Raw genomic sequence first — 21,140 nt, 5'->3', positions numbered from 1 at the left:
AACTTACCAGTTCAGCTATCTGGGTCTGGGATTTTCTGTAGGTATTTTTTTGTTGTTGTTGTTAACAAGTAAAGAAAGAATTATTATTGGTTTATTAAGCTTTTCAATTTCTTTTGTCAATGTCTGTAGTTTTAATCTTTCTAGGATTCATCTAAATTATCTAGTTTGTTGGTATAAAGTTCACAGCATTTTCTTATCTTTATTTCTGTAAGGTAGGTAAGTAATGTTTCTTCTTTCTTGGTTTTAGACATTTGAGTTTTGTAATTACACAAGCGTTATCGAGTGGTGTACATTAAAGGCAAAAGCAAGGCGATGATTCTCAGTTTCTAGTTATACAATGCATTGAATAGCTTTTTAGAAATAAGAAAATTTCCTGTGGTGGTTGATGTAACAAATAATGAGGAAATCTCTAATATATATATATATATTTTTTTCAACAACATAGAAATAAAACCTTAAAAATTATAACTGGAAGAATAAGAATAAAGATGATAATATACTGTCTGGTATAAATTTAAAATCAAAATGTGAAGATTTACAGGGGACTTTCTATTTTTTTTTTGTCAGTTCTGGGGCTTGAACTCAGGGTCTTGTCCCTGAAGTCTTTGGCTCAAGGCTAGCCCTATACCACTTTGAGCCATTGTGCTACTTCTGGTTTTCTGGTGCCTGATTGGAGATAAGAGTTTGATGAACCTTTCTGCCCAGGCTGGCTCTGAACGAGATCCTCAGATCTCAGCCTCCTGAGTAGCTAGGAGTACAGGTGTGAGCCACCAGTACTTGGTGATTTCCTGTTTTTATACAGAGAAACTGAATACTTTAAATACTAATTAGCCCTAAATTAATCTGCACATCTTTTTAAAAAATTAAATCCTGATAATACAATGCATTGTTTTGCATTAACCAAAGAGTAAATGTACAATAATTACCTAGGAAATTCTGAGGAAAATTGATGGGGGAATATCCTAACTTACTAATTATAAAATTATAAATACTAATTATAAAAATTATATTCTAATTTACTAAATTATAAATTAGGACAAGAAGAGACAAGTGTGTAGAATAAATTTATAGATTTTAGGCGGTGCTAAACACAGCAGTGTTTCTTTATTATTGGTAGTTCTAGAGAAGATAAATATAAAGGACTATTTTCTTTCTTTTCTTTTCTGGCAGTATTGGAATTTGCTTTACTTGGTAGGTTGGAAGCTGTGCTTCCAGCCAGTTTTCACTGGTTATTTTAGGATAGGAGCCACACCTACCTCCTTTCTGATGTCATTGGGATCACAGACCCAAGCTACCATTTTCAGTTTCCCTTTTGTGGAGACTTTTCTGCTGGGTTGGCTGGGCACTGTGTGCCTCATAATCTCAGATTTCCATGGAGCTGAGGATGTCAGGTTCTTGCTCCTGTGCTCTGAGTTGAGAAGGAAGTCTTTCAAACTTTTCCATCCAGGCTAGCCTTGAACCTTGATCCTTTTAAATTGCTAGGATTATGGATTTGAGCCATTGGCACCTGGGTAAAAATGAGAGATTTTTAATGGTTTTTGTGAGTAAGAATTTCTACATGGGCAGGTACATATCACTTCATTAGTGTGATGAACAGTGGGAACAAAGAAATTTGCAAGTTCAGATATTATACCTAGGCTCCTCAGAATATACTTGGGTAACATTTATTATTTCATGTTCTATGTAATATGAAACCACTAAAGCTGGAGTTTTAATTTTTTAAAAATGAGATTTCATTGGGTTAAATGAAAAACATTGGGAGTCTAGTCTTCATTTCAAATGAGGAAGGTTATTCAGTCTTTGACCTCTTTTCTGCCTGTCTCTGAACTGAACTCATCAATGTTTCGTTGCTTTGAGTAGTCATGTTGACTTGAAATGAGAAGTATCTTATATTTACTGCATTGAAACAAAAACCTAAAATCAAGAAAGTACTCATGGTGACTTACAACTTACCCAGGCAGCCTGCTGTTTAAAATATGATTCCTGGTGAGTATTGGAGTCTCAGCCTTAGGATTCTGTAATGAGATTGAGTGGGATTTCCTGTGAACACTCTGGGATGATTGACAGGAAGGTGAGGGCAATCATCACTTTTCATGCCTACCCTTGATAATATTTCCCTGCTGGCTGGGAGAGACTGAGGACAAATAGAACTTCGAGATGTCTAAGTAATTAGTGTATGTTGGTTCCAGCTGAACAAACTGGAGGGTAATGATCAGATAAATGGAGATAGAATACATTAATGTAGGCTAAGGTATAGAAGACCTTAGGGAAAAACATCAAAATTTTATGTAGTAGTTGGAATATCTTATCTTACATCTTTTCATATATATCTTTGTTAGCATATTCTTAGTTTCATCCCAGAGATATAGAGATTATAGCAACTTAGAAATCTCAATCATTAATTTTTTTCTTCTTTACATGATTCCATCATATTTCTTGGTTGGACAGGAGTTAGTTTTTTTTTTTTTAAAGATAAGGTCTTTCTCTGTAGTCTAGGCTGGCCTGGAACTTATATTGTATAACTGAAGCTAGGTTGGAATTGTGATCCTTCTGTAATTCCTGATTGCTTTAAAATGCTCACCTTTAAAATCAAGACAAATAAAACATACACCAGTTTAAAAAAATAACAAAATCTGTTAAAGGACTTATTTGTAAGTAGAAATTATCACTGATCCCTAAATAGGAATAAATGACAAAGGTCAAGTTATCTTTTATATCAGGTAATCTTTTATTTTGTGCGTGTGTGTGTTTCTATGTGTTTATGTGAGTACACTTGTAGCTGAGGTGGTATGTATAGTAACATTTTTAGATTACCTTTACTAGTAAAGGATGTTAAAATGCTGGCCATCTTGTTTTATGTTTCCCAGTTGGGCTTAATTAGATCAGAAACACTTCTAGACATTTAGATTACAATAGGAAATCTATATGATCATTCATGCAAAAATATTTATAATTGTCATCCTTCAATAGGAAGTTTCCTTAACAATATAAAATGTAATGGCAAAACCTCTGAGTAGTGACCAAATTAATAGGATTAAATATTCCATTTAATTGAAAGGAAAGGAAAGGATTTATTTCATGAAGGTGATTTTGTATCTTGGAGTGTTTTTTTTTTCTACCTCTCCCCTCCCTCCCTAAGTTCCTGTGTGAGTCCTGGGGTTTGAACTCAGTGCCTAAGCTCTGTCTCTGAGCTCTTTTTTTTTTTGGTCCTGGGTCTTGAACTCTGGGCCTGGATGTTGTCCCTGAGCTTCTTTTTTTTTTTTTTTTTTTTTGGCCAGTCCTGGGCCTTGGACTCAGGGCCTGAGCACTGTCCCTGGCTTCTTCCCGCTCAAGGCTAGCACTCTGCCACGTGAGCCACAGCGCCGCTTCTGGCCGTTTTTTCTGTATATGTGGTGCTGGGGAATCGAACCTAGGGCCTCGTGTATCCGAGGCAGGCACTCTTGCCACTAGGCTATATCCCCAGCCCCCTGAGCTTCTTTTGCTCAAGGTTAAAGCTCTTCCACCTGAACACCCTTTCTGCCTTTTTCTGAGTAGTTTATTGGAGATAAGAGTCTCACATGGACTTTTCTTCCCCAGCTGGTTTTGAACCAGATCTTCAGATTTCAGCCTCCTGAATAGCTAGGATTAGAAGTTTGAGCCACTGGCATCTGGTTTTACTTTTTATTTTTAAGCTTTTATTAAAATGAGGTGATCTTTTCAAGGAGAATCTGTCATTATGTTTCTTTAGTTGTTTTTTTTTGTGGTACTTAGGAATGGATCCTGTATACTTAACTCTAAGTGCTCTACCATATATATATATATTTTTTTTGGCCAGTCCTGGGCCTTGGACTCAGGGCCTGAGCACTGTCCCTGGCTTCTTTTTCTCAAGGCTAGCACTCTGCCACTTGAGCCACAGCACCACTTCTGGCTGTTTTCTATATATGTTGTGCTGAGGAATCGAAACCAGGGCTTCACATATACAGGGCAAGCATTCTTGCCACTAGGCCATATTCCCAGCCTTAAGTGCTCTACCATTGAGCTCTTCAGCACTTCATTCCACGTTGCATCTTGAGATGCAGTTTATGTGGTCTAAGCTGATCTTGAACTCCTGTATTGAAGTTATCTTTTTACCTTAGTCTCCAGAGTAGCTAGGCCTGTAGACAAAGTTTTCGTGTGTGCGCGCATGCACGTGTGTTCTGGTTTTGGGGTCCCTAAGCTTTTTTGCTCAATACTGGCACTCTATTACTTGAACCACAGGTCCACTTACCAGTTTTTGGTAGTTAATTGGAGGTAAAAGTCTCATGAACTAGCTGTCCTAGCTAGCTTTGAACTGTAATTACACATACCTCAGTTTCCTGAGTAGTTAGGATTATAGGTGTGAGCCACTGACCCTGGCTAAAGTCTACTGATCTCATCTAAAAATACCTTCACAGAAATATCCCAGTGTATTTAACCAAAACCTGAGTAGTACTGTTGGCCTAGTAGAGTCAACCTGAGTAGTTAGGATTATAGGCTGAGCCAGCAGGTGCCCGGCTCTCAAAGGGTTTTTAAAATTGCCTTACAGAAAGGCAGTTCATTAACAGAAAATAACTTGAGGAGTCCATAGCCTCTCTTTTTGTGGGTGCTGTAGGTGGGGATGACGGTGACATCCTCAATCCTCCCAGTCTTAATACCTGAGTGACCAGTGGCTCTGAGGGCTGCCTGGGCTCCAGGTCCAGGGGTCTTGGTCTTGCCAGAAAGATCAGTGACATAGACAAAGGTGTCATTGAAGGATGCCAAAATGTGGCAGACACCAAATACATTTTCTCCTTAGCTTCCTGTGGTCCAAAACTGATAACTTGTTCTTTTTTTTTTTGGCCAGTCCTGGGCCTTGGACTCAGGGCTTGAGCACTGTCCCTGGCTTCTTCCCGCTCAAGGCTAGCACTCTGCCACTTGAGCCACAGCGCCGCTTCTGGCCGTTTTCTGTATATGTGGTGCTGGGGAATCGAACCTAGGGCCTTGTGTATCCGAGGCAGGCACTTTTGCCACTAGGCTATATCCCCAGCCCCTGATAACTTGTTCTTCCTTCTTTTCCTTCCCCTTGTGAGGTATCATTTCTGTTCATTGACACTACCAGACTCTGCCACGGGAAAGATTTCAAACTTAAAAGTTTGTCTTCTAGTGAAGCTAAAGACTAAGAATTCAACATGTCTTTAGACAAATTTAAACCATTAGACTTTTCTGTGAAGAGCTAATCAGGAGAAGAACGCATTTAGGAAGTTAACACATTTTCTTTTCTGCTATTAGTGTCATTGGAAAAGCTTATTTTACAGAAATAATATACTCTCAATTTTAAACGTTTTGATTATCTTTGGCTTGGCTAAATTACCTTCTCTGCATTTTTGGGCAAAATGGAGTATGATAGGATCCCTGGTAGGAATTTGTTCACATTAATATGGCTCATCAGGGACATTATATTTAATTGGAGATCCTGCAGAATAGTAGCAGGAGGCTGAAGAGAATTATTTAGCATTAGCAATGGCTCGTCTGGGAGTTGTGCACTAATCAAGGCACTGGAGTGGTAGCGGTGGGGATGATGGGAATTATGACGATTATGACATGTAAGCATGTCTGCATATGAACTGGACAGGCAATGAGTTAATCAAGAAGTATATTAAATGGCTCCCATGCTGATTCATTATTATCTACCATAGTGCCTGTCAGGATGTGTATTTAAAAAATACAATTATTGCTGAATTCAATATGTATGTGAGCTGAATCAGCCATCATTCTTTGTTTTCAATAAAATAATCTTAAGAGGCTGGGGATGTGGCTTAGTGGTGGAGTGCTTACCTAACATGCTTGAGACCCTGGGTTCAATTCCTTGGTACCACATAAATAAAGTTAAAACAAATAATTCTAAATTGACTTACATGTATAAAAATTGTATCACTGTTGGTTATGAGATTCATGTTTTAAAATATAGTTTTTTAAAAACATTTTATAATGTCTTTAGTTTCAGATTCATTTAAAAATTTGTCCTCACTGACATTCATTTTAATACTGTAATGCTGTGGCTTATTTTCAATAGTATAAACAGTTTAGGTTAAAAAATAAAATTTATATATCTTTATTTTCCATGATGAAAAAATAATTCTAGCATTTCAGAGGGGAATTAATGTTTAACACATGAAGTTACCGAAAAATCAAAGCATTTATCTTTTCCACCATGAAAACGCTTGAGAGCCAGAGTGGGGGTGGGAAGCATCTTTGCTGTGGTGGGTGGTCTCTTGTGCCAGGTAGACCCATTCTGTGCTCAGCATGGTTAGAGCCATCTGTCATGAAACTGTCAGTTAGAAATGCTAGAAATGTACATATTTTGGGGAAATGGAACTAATAAATTGAATTGCTTTTAGAAAACAAATTGAAATGCAGCATAAATCCATGAGCAAACTGGATTATTTTTGGGGACAAATTTATAGTTCCCATACAGATGAACACCCAAGTTTTTTTTTTAAATTGTAAGCACTGCCAAATTCAATAAAACTTTCTACCAAATGGAGACCTTTATATATTAACTTAATTAAAGCAATATTATGGATAATACTCAAAATGTTAACCTGTGGGAGGTTGTTATAGAAATTCATTATCTATGGAGTCAGTGTTAGTGGTCATCAGCAGCAGATTTCAGACTTACAACCAAGACCCTCCCTTTGGAGCTCTGAGCTCAGCAGGTTAAATTGTCAAAACCCGGCAAAGCTTCTTAAAAGACTGATAGTTTAAGCCCCCTGGAGTTAAAGGTAAACCAATCATTCCAGTCAGGAAGGACTATGACTTTATTTAGGAGTCAGGCAAAAATTCCATTTAGACAGAGAAAAAAGGATTTATATCAGAGTACCTTTATGTATGAGTTACTTTGTTCATTTATACGTCCATGTACTTTGCTATTGAACTTTAATAACATTCCAACTTTTTCTTAGCCCCCTCCCTGGTCCTAGGGATTGAATTCAATTTTTCTAGGCAAGCACTTAATACTTGAGCCATACTACTAACCTCTCACCTTTTTTTTTTTTTTTTTCTAAAAAAAAATTACCTTTAGCCCAGTGCTGGTAGCTCTCGCCTGTAGTTCTACCTACTCCGGAGGTTATCATGTAAGGATTGTGTTTTGAAGCCACCCCAGGCTGGAAAGTTCTTGAGATTCTTATCTCCAATTAACTCCTCAAAAACCAGAAGTGGAGCTGTGGCTCAAAGTGGTAGAGTGCTAGCTAGCCTTGAGTAAAAGAGCTCAGGGAAGGGACAGAGCCCAGGCCCTGAGCTCAAATCCCATAACAGACAAAAACAAAAGCAGAAAAACCCAAACCTCTCCAAACTTTAAGTAGTTGTACAATGGAGTTGCCACTTAACAAAGCACTTTGTGTATATTATGAATACAATGTATTTTGATCAGTGTCAGCTCTTTTAACATTAACCCATTCTTTCCCTCATTCTTAATTTTGTAGGCTATACCTTAGATTTTGTCTGCATTTCCCCCTGCCCTTTTCTCCTTCATCAGTATACTCTTTTCCCTTGATCCTACCCCACCCCCATGTGAGTATCCACTTCCTTGTGTTTTATTTTGCTGAACATTGATTTTGACTACCTAATGAGTTACGCTACTTGAGCTCTCTCTTGGATCTAATGTATTTAAGTTAATACACACATACACTTACATACCTTTGCATATATTTACTTATGAGTTTTTAAGTTAAATCTAGCTTCCACATAAAAGGGAAAACATGGCTCCTATGTCTTTTTGGGCCTGACTTTACTTAACATAATTATTTCCAAGTCTTTCCATTTCTTTACAAATAGTACAATATCATTCTTTCTAATAGATTAGTAAAATTCCATTGTGTGTGTGTGTGTGTGTGTGTGTGTGTGTGTGTGTGTGTGTATGCCACATGTTTTCAATCCATTTGTCCATTGATGGACATCTGAGCTGATTCCATACCTTGGCTATGGTGAAATGGTGAATAGTGCTGAAATAAACATGGTTGTGTTGGTGGTTTTACTGTATCCTGGTTTGTAATCTTTTGGGTAAATGCCCAGAAGTAGAATTGCAGGATCACAGAGTAGTTCTATGAGAACATTCTCTTTAGCTCTTTAGCCCATTTATTAATTGCGTTGATGTTTTTTGAGAGTTTAATTTTTAAAGTTCTCTGTATATTCTGGATATTAGGCCATTGTTTGATGTGTAGCTGGCAAAAATCTCCCATTCTGTGCTCTGTCTTTTTTTTTTTTTTTTTTTTTTGGCCAGTCCTGGGCCTTGGACTCAGGGCCTGAGCACTGTCCCTGGCTTCTTCCCGCTCAAGGCTAGCACTCTGCCACTTGAGCCACAGCGCCGCTTCTGGCCGTTTTCTGTATATGTGGTGCTGGGGAATCGAACCTAGGGCCTCGTGTATCCGAGGCAGGCACTCTTGCCACTAGGCTATATCCCCAGCCCGTGCTCTGTCTTTTTTGCTTGTTGGCTCTGCCCTTTGCTGTGCAGAAACTTTTTAGTTTGACGCAGTCTCTTTCATCAAGTCTTTCTTTGATTTGCTGTGCTTCAAGTTGCTTGTGGACTTTGTCCTTTATAAAACAGAAGTGGATGTCCTAAGACCTTCTGAAGATTTTGTCAATAATGAGAACTTTGTCCCTTTACTGATACTAAATTTTAAGATCAAAACAGTAAATATGAGTTTTTTTGTTTTATTTATTTAAAAGATTTCTCTCTGATGTTATTTCCAATGTACCCTATGAAATTATGCCTTTTTCTTTTGTCTTTCTTCCCCATGCTTTTATCCCTGTTGTCACTGTAACTGACTTTGGTACACTGGGTATTGTGTGTACGTTTATCATAACTAGGGAAAGGGAGGGCTAGGAAGGTGGCTTAGCGGTAGAGTGCTTGCCTAGCACTCAACACCACATAAACAGAAAGAGCTGGGAGTGGTGCTGTGGCTCAAGTGGCAGAGTGCTAACTAGCCTTGAGCAAAAGGAAGCCAGGGACAGTGCTCAGGCCCAGTAGTTCAAGGCCCAAGACTGGCCAATAAAAAATAAATAAATAAAAGAAAGGGAAGGGTAACACCACAATGGAGAGATGAAGGGTAACAGGCAACCAATGCAACAGCAGTATTTACAAGACAGTATGTTTTAAACCAACTCTGCATCTCAGGGGAGGGCGGGGAGGGAATTGGGGAGGGGGGAAATGGGGGAGAAAAATGGAGGAGGAGGAAATGTACTCAGTGCCTTACCTATGTAACTGTAACTCCTCTGTACATTACTTTGACAATAAAAAAAAAAAAAGATTTCTGATGGGAGTTTGAGAATGTTTTAGCTCAGTAGTAACTTGCCTAGAGTGCTTGATGGGCCCTGGGTTCAATCCTTCCTCCCTCTCTCTCACCTTCCCTGTCTCCCTCCTTCTCCCTCGCCTTTCTTGTTTTCATAACATATTTGGTATATTTAAATGACAGTTTTAAAGAAAACAAATTTCAGAGTTATTAGTACCTGTGGGTATGAAAAAGTACCTAATTATGGTTTTATTTTCTCCCAAGTATTTGTGAAGGATTGGAAATAGTATCTTTTTGAAAAAATAATGAAATATTTGAAAATACAGCCTAACTTTATACTGATCATTCAGTGTTCATAAGGCCAACTTAACGCATGTCTATTAAACATCATGAAGATTCGTGAGGAAGGGGAGTATCATTCTAAATAGTATTGTAGGGGCTGAGAATATAGCCTAGTGTCAAGAGTGCTTGCCTCATATACATGATGCCCTGGGTTTGATTTCTTAGTACCACATATATAGAAAAGGCCAGCAGTGGCGCTGTGGCTCAAGTGGTAGAGTGCTAGCCTTGAGCAAAAAGAAGCCAGGGACAGTGCTCAGGCCTTGAGTCCAAACAAACAAACAAAAAAAAGGAGTATTGTATTTACCACTTACTGAGAGGTTACATATCACTTATCAAGTATTTATGGCATACTACTAACAAGGCACATATTTATGCAAGTGGACTTTTTAAAAATTGGCATATGGTATTAGGGTCTCATGCTTACCAGTCTTGGTTGCTCAGCTGATGCTCCACCATTTGAGCCACATCTCCAACCCTAATTTTTGCTGGTTATTCTGGAGTTGGAGTATCATGTACTTCTTTGCCTTGGCTGTCCTTCCAACTCTGGTTTTCTGGATCTCAGCTTCCCGAGCTGTTAGGATTTCAGGCATGAGCCACTGGTGGGAGGCAAGGGGGCCATTATCATTATTTTAGAGCAAGGAAATTAGTACTTACAGATTTTAAAAAATGGGTTGCCAAAACTTGTGTAATTATATCTAGTTCTTAAGTTGTATCCTTTTTCTATTGTAGCATGCTGCTTTCCATAACATATAAGGAGAACTTGTCTTCTTTCTCAAACGAAAGTATATATTACATTAATTTATTTATTGTGCCAGTATTGGGGCTAGAACTCAGAGACTGGGTGTTGTCCCTGACCTCTTTTGCTTAAGTCTAGTGCTCTACCACTTGAGCCACAGCTCCACTTTAGGCTTTTTTTTTTTTTTTTTTTTTTTTTTTGTAATTAATGGGAGAGAAGAATCTCAAGAGCTTTCCTGCTTGGGGTGGCTTTGAACTGTGATCCTCAGATCTCAGCCTCCTAAGTAGCTAGGTATACAGGTGTAGGCCACTTGGTATCCTGCTTTGAAATTTGTTATTTTAAAAGCTGGATTTTTGTTAGCGCCTTTTGTGAGCCAGGTGCTATATGGACTGTAAGTAGAAAGAGAGCAGGAATGATTTTGGTTCCATGGTACTTACAGCCTAATGGTAGAGGCAGATATAGACTAAGAAAACATGTAAATAACTATAAATTATGGTGTTATGAAGGGAACAAAACAGTTGTTTACAGGAAATCTTGGGGCCGTGGTTCTTCATTAATATAATAACCAAGGAAATTCACTGAGTTTGTAAAACACAGAATGTCAGGAGTCATCCACCAGCCACAAAGCTCACTAGGCAAGCAGGATAGCATGTGCAAAGGTCCTGAGTCCTGTGCTAATGCTTGCTTATATCCAGTTCTTTCCACTAAAAAAGTTACTAGTAACTTCTTTATGACAAACCCAATGGACATGTCCCCATTTTCTTAAGATTAATTTCTCAGCAGTGTTTGGCAGTGATGATTATCTTTCTTCATTTTATCCTCTGGCTTTAGTGATATCTCAGTCTCTTGATTTCTGTTCTACTTCTGTGGCTCTCTTCTGTGTCTTTTATGTGGAAATGATTCAAGAGTTCATAGGTAAGTGCTTATTCATTCTCTTTTTCTCTCTCTTGCCTTCATTCTTGTTCTTCCTTTTTCTTTTTGCAGTCCTGGAGCATGGACTCAGGGCCTGAGCACTGGCCCTGGCTTCTTTTTGCTCAAGGCTAGCACTCTGCCACTTGAGCCACAGCGCCACTTCTGCTGGTTTTCTATATATGTGGTGCTGAGGATTCAATCCCAGGGCTTCATGTGTACAAGGCAAGCACTTTTGCCACTAGGCCATATTCCCAGCTTGCTCTTCCTCTTTCTATATGCTATTCCTAAAAGGTGTTATCCCTTTTTAACTTCCATTTCTGTAGTTTTAATCAATTCTAGACTCCTAATTATTTCTTCTTCCCTCTTTTAAAAAATGTTCTCATTTGTAATTCATGAACAAATCATTATCTTATATAATTTTGAAACCTAGTCACATCTCTTCAGTGATTACTTTCTAATATAGAGGAAGCCTCTTAGTACTAGTAAATTGTCTCTGACTATATTTTATCTGAAGAAGGAAAACATGATAGTTGAATAAAAGACTCCTAAAGAAGTTCCATTTCTAATATTTGAGACTGCCTGTGAATATTACCTTGTACTGCACAGAGGCTTAGCAGCTGTGATTAAGGATCTTAAGATGGGAACAATATTTTTGGATACCACACAGCTTGATGAGATCACAAGAGTCTAAGAAGGAGATAGGTGATTAATGGCAGTGGTAGGATGGGTGAAAACTGAAGAAAGAAGATGCAGTTTTATAAGAGACCTGAGTCAAATGATGAATTAAAAAAAAAGGGGGGGGCGGGGCGCTGGGACTATGGTCTAGTGGCAAGTGGGTTCGATTCCCCAGCACCACATATATAGAAAACGGCCAGAGGTGGTGCTGTGGTTCAAGTGGCAGAGTGCTAGCCTTGAGCAAAAAGAAGCCAGGGACAGTGCTCAGGCCCTGAGTCCAAGGCCCGGGACTGGCCAAAAAAGAAAGAAGAAATGGCTACCTGTACAGACTTCAGAAGGAGCCAGACTGCTGTCACTTAGCTTTTAGAGCTGTAAGATGCTTATCTGATTTTTGCTATACAGATTGTAAGATGACAAAATTGCTTGGTTTCTAACCATTGAAGTCTTTTTTTGGTAGTTAATTGGTGATAAGAATCTCATGGGCTTTCCTGCCAGGGTTGGCTTTAAACTGTGATCCTCAGATCTCAGCCTCCTGAGTAGCTAGGATTACAGGCATGGGCCACTAGTGCTTGCATCAGATTTCTTTTCTTTTTTTGCCAGTCCTGGTCCTTGAACTCAGGGCCTGAGCACTGTCCCTGGCTTCTTTTTGCTCAAAGCTAGCACTCCACCTCTTGAGCCACAGCACCACTTCTGGCTTTTTTTGTATATGTGGTAGCAAGGAATCGAACCTAGGGCTTCATGCATGCTAGGCGAGCACTGTACCACTCAGCCACATTCCCAGTCCAGTGTATTAGAATTTCTTAATGCGTTTTAGAATTTTGGTCTGTAAGCTCCTTTTTGTGTGTGTATATGAACTGTTCTGCCAGGGTTGAGTTTGAACTGAGATCCTCAGATCTCAAACCTCCTGAACATCTGGGATTATAGACTTGAGCCCCTTGTACCCAGTGCCGTTTTGCCCCTTGTGCCGTTTTTTCCCCTAATACTTAGATTTGTGTATTTTTGGTGTAGTTTCAAGCATCATGATAGCAATGTTACCTTCTTACAATCGGACTTGTTACTTGGTTAGGTTGGAGGACAGACCACAGTCTATCCTGTATACCAGGACCACTCAGTGTGCTGAGGCATTATTTTCCTAGCTCTAGAAATCTAGCTGTAGCCAGTTATCCATCTGAATTGGAGCAACTTACTTTGCTACTTGTTCCTATTTTCTTCCAATTATCCATAATATTATTTGCCAGGTTGGAGTAGCAACGGAAAGAGGTCTGTTAGCTATATTTCAGGAAGGAACAGGCTGTATAAAGGTGGCCATGGTAGATTTAAATGAATTGTTCATCTGATTCGGAGCCTATACTAAGGAATAGAGGCTTAAACTCAGGTGTCTGCATCAGATAACAATTAGTGATTGCCATCTTCAGTCCTTCACTTACTCAGTAAAGCACTACAGAACACACTTTACAGGGAGGGAGCAGGTGTGGTATATCCAGTAGAAGGGCAGAAACCTTGTGTGTTCATATGGGAAAGTGTTGAGTTTAGATAAACCTTACAGATAGTATTTTCAATGTCTTCCTTTGTAAACTATTGTTTAGTTGCTTCCAAATCTTCTGTGAATCACTCAGATTAGTTTCCAAGTCTGCTGTATTCCGAAGCCTGGCAGAGTACCTTCAGGGAACTATTCTAATGAAATGTTATGGATCCTGATGCTGCACTGATGTAGCTTGGCAGGGATGCTGTGCATATGAACATTGGAGTTCAGTTTTAAAACTACACCAGTTTCTTTGAAAGTTTCATATATGGATGTTCCCTGACTTCCCATTGCTTATCTCACAAGTTTTTGACTTTATAGTGGTACAGAAGTGACACATAATCAGCAAAATCTATAATTCAAGTATTGAGTTTGAGTCTTTCACCAGGCTAATGCCGTGCATGTATACAGTGTGATCCTTTCTCCTGAGGTTCTTGCAGTGTCAGGAGTCTTCTTTTCAGTCCCTAAATCCTGAGGGGAAACAACCCATACTACATGCATACCCTTGTAGCTAAGGTAAGATTTGTAGATTAGATACTGTGCTTTGGATCTGAAATGTTTCCCAGAGGCTCAAGTGTTCAATACTTAGTCCCTGACTTGCACTGTTGGCATGTGGTGGAAACTTTGAGAGACAGGAGCTAAGTGGCAGGTTTTCCTGTCATTAGGGCCGTGCCTTTGGAAGGGATGATGGGATCCTAGCTCCTTTTCTTCATTTCTCCTTTTGGTTTTGGCCACGAGGTGAACAGTTTGCTCCAACACAGGCTCTGTACTAGGATGTACTATGCCGCCACAGGTCCAAAGCAATGGGCTAATTGGTCATGCACAGAAACCTCCAAACTATTAAGCTAAACAAACCAAAACCAAACAAAAAAACCATGTACAAACTTGAGAGCACTTTCCTCCTCAGCTTTTTTTGTTCAGGGATAGCCCTCTGCCACTTAAGCCATGGGCTTTCTGGTGGGTAGTTGGAAATAAAATTTTCATGAATTTTCCTGCTTAGGCTGGCTTTGAATGTCAATCTTTAGATCTCAGTTTCCTCAGTAACTAGGATTACAGGTGTGAACCATTAACAGCTGGCTGAAGAGTTATTTTTATTGCATTTCAGAGGTGAGTTTGTCATGATGGTGAGGACTTGGTGGAACAGAGCAGTGTACACTATGGCAGCCAGGAAGCAGCCAGGAGAGGACGCAGGGACAAGGTAGCCCACAAAAGCCACTGTAGTGATCTACTTCTGCCAGATATGTCCCTCTTTCTGAAGTTTCCAGAACTTACCAAAATAGTGTCACTAAGCATGGTGAGGATCAAACGTCTAAGTCCAACACACATAGCTTTGTGAGGGACATTTCATATTCAAAGCATAACACCAGGAAGAGACTAAGATCTAAGATCTAGATCTAAGATACTAAGATCCTTACCTGATAAGTGATTATTGGAGAAAGATTGAAATATAGTCAGAGATGTGGTTGCAAGAATTGCTAGCTTTATTTTAAAATAAAAAACAACTATCTAGGTGTTATTTACAGGACCAAACAAATCCCCACTTTGTTTCTTTATCATATACCTGTTGCATTAAAAATGGTTGTTGGTATAAAGAAAAACAAGTAACAACTTTTTAAAAAGGAAAGAACTATTTTTCTCTTTTAGATTAATAAATTATATTGCTTAGTGATGGTGTGGCGTAGAGAAATTGATTTCTAGTAGGGATGCTAGTTGACAGAGCTTTTAAGTGTGTAGTGTATAGTGTTTTACTTTAAAATATTTTCTTATAGAAATATATGTGTGTATATAGACTGGTAGATTTAGACAAGCTTCACAAACTTGGAAATTAGAAATGATGTCCAATATTAGGAAAATGGTTAAATGTATGTGGCTCATTCAAATTACTAGGAATATAAGGTAAGCTCTATGGTACGGAAGCTGGACATGGTGATGTGGAGGCTGAAGCAGCAGGATCAGGATTTGGAAGCCAGCCTGGGCTACATAGTGAGTTTCATACCTGCCTGGGCTACTTAGAGAGACCCTGTTTTTGTTTTTTAAAGGAACTCTCAGAAACATGCTAACACAATTGCAGAATAATGTATAGCTTGATTCAGTTTATGCCAAGGAAATATTAAAACACAAAATGAGTTGGGAGTTCACAAGCTCCACCACCACCACCAACTCTCCCCCCTCACAAGACAAAATTGTGTTTATGTGTACATATACATAGGAAAATGCTTATGTTAGTGTGGGAGGACATGTGCAAAACTGATAATAGTTGAATGATAGGAAGTGGGAATAGGAGGCTTTTAGAGGTGTGAGAGTAATGGTTGTTACTTTTACTACCTATTTATTCTTTTTAATTTTTAACTTATTATGAAAGTGATGTGGATAGGTTCTACTTATTTTTTTTAAACCAAATTAGCATCTATTCTTTTTTTTTTTTTGATCGGTTGTGGGGCTTGAACTCTGTGTCTGGGCACTGTCTCTGAGCTCCCACTTTGAGCCACAGCACCACTTACAGTTTTCTGGTGGTTAATTGGAGATAAGCGTCTTATGGACTTACCTGCCTAGGCTGGCTTTGAATTGCGATCCTCAGATCTCAGCCTCCCAAGTAGCTAGGTTTACAGGCATGAGCCACTGGTGCCTGGATAGCATCTATCCTTTGGTAAATACACCTCCATGATTTAGTAACTAATATTTTAGGAATATGGTGATGATTGCTTTTGTGCATATTGCCATCATTTATTGGCTCTATACAATGAGAACTGCTGGTTGGGCTCTAGTAATGCTTTAGATCTTATGACTTTTGGTGGATACTCATATTTTATTAGAATTGTATTAGTCTGCTTTGTATTACTGTGACAAAGTACTTGAGAGAAAAGAATATATAGGAGAAGAGATTTATTTTGGTCCATGGTTGCGCTTGGTCATGTTGCGCTTGGGCCTGTGATAAGGCTGAATCGGTTTCCTGCAGGAAGTGTGCTTACCTTATGGTAGCTGGGAAGAAAAAAGAGGGCCAGGGTCTCTATATACCTTTTAAGAGCATTCTCCCAAATGATCTTCTTTCTTTATCTAGGCTTCACCTCCTAAAGTTTTCACCATCTCGCAACAGTACCAATAGCTTAGGGACCAGATTGTTAGCATATAAGCTTTTGGGAGATGTTTAAGATCTATGCCATAGCACTCACATTTAGCTGTTCCTATGTTTGCAACTACCCTTGTTAAAAACATACACTTAATTACAATGGAGATTATTTCTTAATTCTAGAATTTTACTTTGCTATTGTTTCAGAAATCTGCATTCAGAAAGATATCTGTGTATACTAAGTCTTTACTAGCATCTGAAAGCATATGAGATAGCTTCTCTTTAATAGGTAAAAAATGACTCATTATTAGTATTTTTTCCTTTCTTTGCTTTTGTTTCTATACCTTTCAAATAGTTTTTCTTCAGGTGGTACAATTTGCAGGGGATGAAAGTCATGGTCTTAGCTGGTGCTGGAAGCTCACACCTGTAATCCTAGCTACTCAGAAAGCTGAGATCTGAAGATCCCAATTCAAAGCCATCCTGGGCAGGAAAGTCTGTGAGACTTTTATCTCCATTTAACTACTAGAAGACCAGAAGAGGTGCTATGGCTCAAAGTAGAGTGCTAGTCTTGAGTGAAAGAGCTCAGGGATAGCATCCAGGCCCTAAGTTCAAGCACCATGTCTGACAAGACAGAAATAAAAAATAAAAAAAGAAAGTCATGGTCTTGTGCATACTAGGCAAATGCTCTACACTTCCAGTCTCCAAGTTTAGTGGTTTTGATTAAGACAGTATATCTAGGTAATATAAATATTTACTGTGTGACACTTCAGAGAAAACATTTGCTAAACCCCAACTACATGTATATGTATATATATACATACACACACACACACACATATATTAGTTCTGGTATTCTTACATGGTGATAGGAAGAGAGGCAGATGACACATACACATATGGGTTGCATTACAGAGAGGAGCCCTGACTTAGGGATTGTTTTCAGAACGAATCTTTTACTGTAGAATATTTGCCCCTGGTCTGTGGGGAGCTGTTGAGGGAATAGAGAAGGAGGGAGAGAGGGAGATATCTATGAAGAGAGACACTTTCTCAAGGGTGTCAGATACTGTTGTAAATGTATAGAACCAAGAAGAGTCCGTGCCTTGTTTGTATGACACGCAGAAATGCTGAAGATCCATGAAAAATTCTTTCTTTAACTGAGCCCAGGATTCAGGATCTTTGCAGCAAGTCACAAACAACATAGGGCTTTCTTCCTCCAGGAATAAAAATCATACTGTGATTGCTTGTCCTATTTAGTTGTCTCTGTGATAAGCTATAGCATCTATTCAATATCAGGAACAATTTATATTTTGCCAATTGGTACATTCAGTGAGGATGGTCTGTGGTAAGCCAGCTCCATGATAAACTTTCCCTGTCAAAGACATGTGACTACTAGGTTTTTTTTCCTCTTCGGACCTTCATGAGCTCTAAGATTGTCATGGCCATGTCCAGATGAAGTCATGGTTTCCATTTTACTAATCTGGTTCTTCTCATCTGTGAGCATTAGTTTGGTGCTTGTGATGATGGCCAGACCATCATCACAGAGGTGGTATTCTAATTTGTGTTTTGCTTTTGTACAGACAGAGCATAAAAGTGTTTTTACCTCGCCTTCCAGGTCCAGTCAGTTGTTCTTTTTGGTTAAAACATTCTAAGCATGGTTTTAAAAAGTATTTACAGCCCTCTGTATCTCAGTCAAGATCAAGTTCTTTAGTAAGTGGGCTTTTTGTTAGTGACATTAATGGTTTATTATTTGTCATTATAGGTATTAGAAATGCAAGTTTATAACTGAAATTAATGCTGTTCAAGATAGTTGCAGCTAGGAGTTGGTGGTTCACACCTGTAAACCTAGCTACTAGGTAGAGGCTGATATCTGAGGATCTAGGTTTAAAGCCAGCCAGGATAGACACAGCTAAGAGACTTTATCTCCAATTAACAAGAAAAAAACCTGAAGTGGAGATGTGTTCAAGTGTCAGAGCACCAGCCTTGAATGGAAAAAGTCAGGCAAGAGTGTAAGGCTTTGAGTTCATGAGTTCAAGACTTGGTACCAACACATGCGCGCACATACACACACACACATACACATACATACATACACACATGTTGGATTGATTAGAATAGAGCTTTTGCTTGTATAAATTAAAATTAAAACTTGAGAATCTTGGGAGACATTTATCATTAAAGATGGTGGATTATACTAGAATCCCAAATATTTTGGTGTACAGCCCCTTAGAGTGGCGTAGTTGTGGCTTTCTGAGAGTTCTGCTTTTGAAATATTGTTATATCTCCCTTGAGTGATCTTTTTATGCAAGACAGTGATCACATAAGAATTACGGCTTTAACCAAAATATGGAGCAGGTTGTATGAGCTAGTTATAGCATCCTTGTGAAGAAATGTTAATGTGTGGAAGTTTGTATTTAGTGTTGTTCAGTACTTTGTTACTATTTAGGTGGGTGGGGTAGGGGCAGAACTAACATTTACCCAGCTTAAATCATCTGTGTTCACCAAAGAGTTATAAAAAGAACTTAGGACTTGTGTAAGACCAACTTGGCCCCAGTTCATCGTTTATGAATCCACAGAACCTGGCAGTCTTCTGAGATTTCTGTAGTCAGTATAGTCTTCCCTGTTCCCAGGGTACTTTCTAACACTTAGTTCCCCCCCCCCCCCCCCCCGCCCCACACTATCAGTGATTCCTCCCTCTACTTCTATCAGAGGCTTTCTTGTCTCTTCATAGATAAAATGGAAACTTCGAAAGTTTAGACCATTTAATCTCCCCAAATCTGAAAAGTGATCTGCATTTATATCTATTCTTAACATTCTCCCGCTACTCCAAAAAGGTGCTCCAGATCCTACAAGCCTACTTTTTTCCTTTTAAAGCCTACCTGCTATTTATTATTTATATGGGAAGTGAATGCCATTCCTCCCTCCTCTACTGTCCCACATACCCGTTACTGCTTGTCAGAAACATTTTACTATGAAACGTTCCATATCTCAGGTGCTTCAAACATTTAACCTTGTATATCTTACTTCTCAAAGACATTTCTTTAGTTTTTTTTTCCCTCTAGGATAGTAATAGGAACAGAACAAGCCCAAATCACATCTCAGCTATCGCTTTGCCTCTCCTAGCCTTTATATTAGCTCTTATCAGTAGCCTCTATCTGAACCCTTACTCGCCTTTATCTCTTTCTTCCCCTTCTGTATTATCACACACAATCCTTTCTTTATGCTTTATGGTTGGGTGTCCCCCAGACACGTAGAACTGCCTTTTACTAAGGGTTTGCTTAAGACTTGGTGCCTGCTGCCCATCTTTTCCTTGATTACATAAGGAGTCTGCATATGAGAATACAGTTCTGGCTCTGCGGTTTTGTGTGTGTGTGTGTGTGTGTGTGTGTGTGTGTGTGTGTGTGTGTGTGTGTGTGTGTGTTTTGTGCTGGTCTTGAACTCAGGGCCTAGGTGTTGTCCCTGAGCTTTTTTTTTTTTCTTCTCTCAAGGCTAGTATACCACCACTTGAGCCACAGCTCTACTTCTAGCCTTTTGGTATTTTTTTGGAAATAAGAACCTTTTCTGCTTGGGTTGGCTTTGAACCACGTTCCTCAGCCTCTTGAGCAGCTAGAATTACAGGCTTTAGCCACTGCTACCCAGCATAATTTCTAGTATACTCTGAGGACTTTTTTTGTAGTTAAACAAAAGAATGAAAAGATACATGAGAAATATCCATGTAAAAGTGTTGAAAAAATGCAGTTAAAGTACTGTTAGGGTCCCTACCTTTTTTACTTTTTAATTCGTTCATTATAGAAATTTTGGATATCTAAATACATACATGCATATATGTAAGTGCTAATTTCTTCCATACAACTGTGAATTGCAGATATATAATGAAGACTGAGAAGATTTCATTTGGTATAGTTGGATTTTTACCTTAAAGACTAGTAGCCACCCCAAAGACAGTGGTTTTACTATTTTATAATTACTGTATTACAATTTGTTAAATAAATTACCATGCAAATGAGTTAATATGCTTTTAGCATATACCACCATAATGAGGAGCTTGAGAAAAGAAATCAAAACATAGTTTGACTCCTAGAACCTTATGATTTGGTGGAGTAAATAAATCATAAGGAAAATCATGCACAAAGCAGTTAAAAGGAGATTGTTAGGTGGCATGCAGTTAAATGCCAAAATTTTACATTAGATACTTGGGAAAGAGCCAATGACTCTTTAATAAAAGGCACTATCTTAGAGAAGTAAATTATATGAAATAAGTGTGGATTTAGCTTATTTTATTTTTATGATTTTCTCCCTTTTTTGTTAGTACAAGACAAACTCAGGGCCCCGTGTGGCAAGTGTTCAATCACTTGGGCCATGTGCACACCTTCGACTTAACTTAAATAGTGACTATCCTTAATTCCTTGGTTAATGCATTCTTTATAAAGGATCATTAAATATTCAGTTTTTCCTTTATAGAAAACAAACTAAAATCCACAACCATAATGGCTAAACAAAGTTGCTAATAATGGGATATAAGATGGACAGAGGACAGTAGAAGAGGTCATTCTGGTCTGCAGGCAGGGAGAAACTTAAGGTTAGGAATAAGCCACGCAAAGATAAGTGGAGACGAGAGCCTTCTTT

General features: G+C 38.7%; 2 protein-coding genes across 3 annotated transcripts in view; one reads left to right on the top strand and one right to left on the bottom strand.

The window, feature by feature from the left end:
• The window catches only part of Pcca (propionyl-CoA carboxylase subunit alpha), a 310,079-nt gene that overhangs the window by 21,724 nt on the left and 267,215 nt on the right, over positions 1-21,140 (top strand). The gene's annotated exons all lie outside the window — the stretch shown is intronic.
• Positions 4,306-5,777, bottom strand: LOC125348138 (40S ribosomal protein S14-like). The gene is made up of 2 exons (XM_048341136.1): positions 4,992-5,777; positions 4,306-4,790 (listed from the first exon to the last, which is right to left on the bottom strand). Exons 1-2 carry the CDS (start codon positions 5,071-5,073, stop codon positions 4,516-4,518), a joined length of 357 nt encoding a protein of 118 aa, XP_048197093.1. The 5' UTR covers positions 5,074-5,777; the 3' UTR covers positions 4,306-4,515.

The sequence above is a fragment of the Perognathus longimembris genome, chromosome 3, assembly GCF_023159225.1.
Source record: "Perognathus longimembris pacificus isolate PPM17 chromosome 3, ASM2315922v1, whole genome shotgun sequence".
Classification (NCBI taxonomy): domain Eukaryota; kingdom Metazoa; phylum Chordata; class Mammalia; order Rodentia; family Heteromyidae; genus Perognathus; species Perognathus longimembris.
The sequence above is the reverse complement of the archived record's forward strand: the minus strand, read 5'-3'. Positions and strand labels throughout refer to the sequence as shown.

Bases quoted from the DNA above. Each gene is read 5' to 3' on its own strand.
- LOC125348138 (XM_048341136.1), bottom strand. From the start codon at position 5,073: ATGATACCTCACAAGGGGAAGGAAAAGAAGGAAGAACAAGTTATCAGG. The intron at 4,791-4,991 runs CCTCGGATACAC...CCACAGGAAGCT, and splicing joins CCTAGTGGCAAAAGTGCCTG to AAGGAGAAAATGTATTTGGT.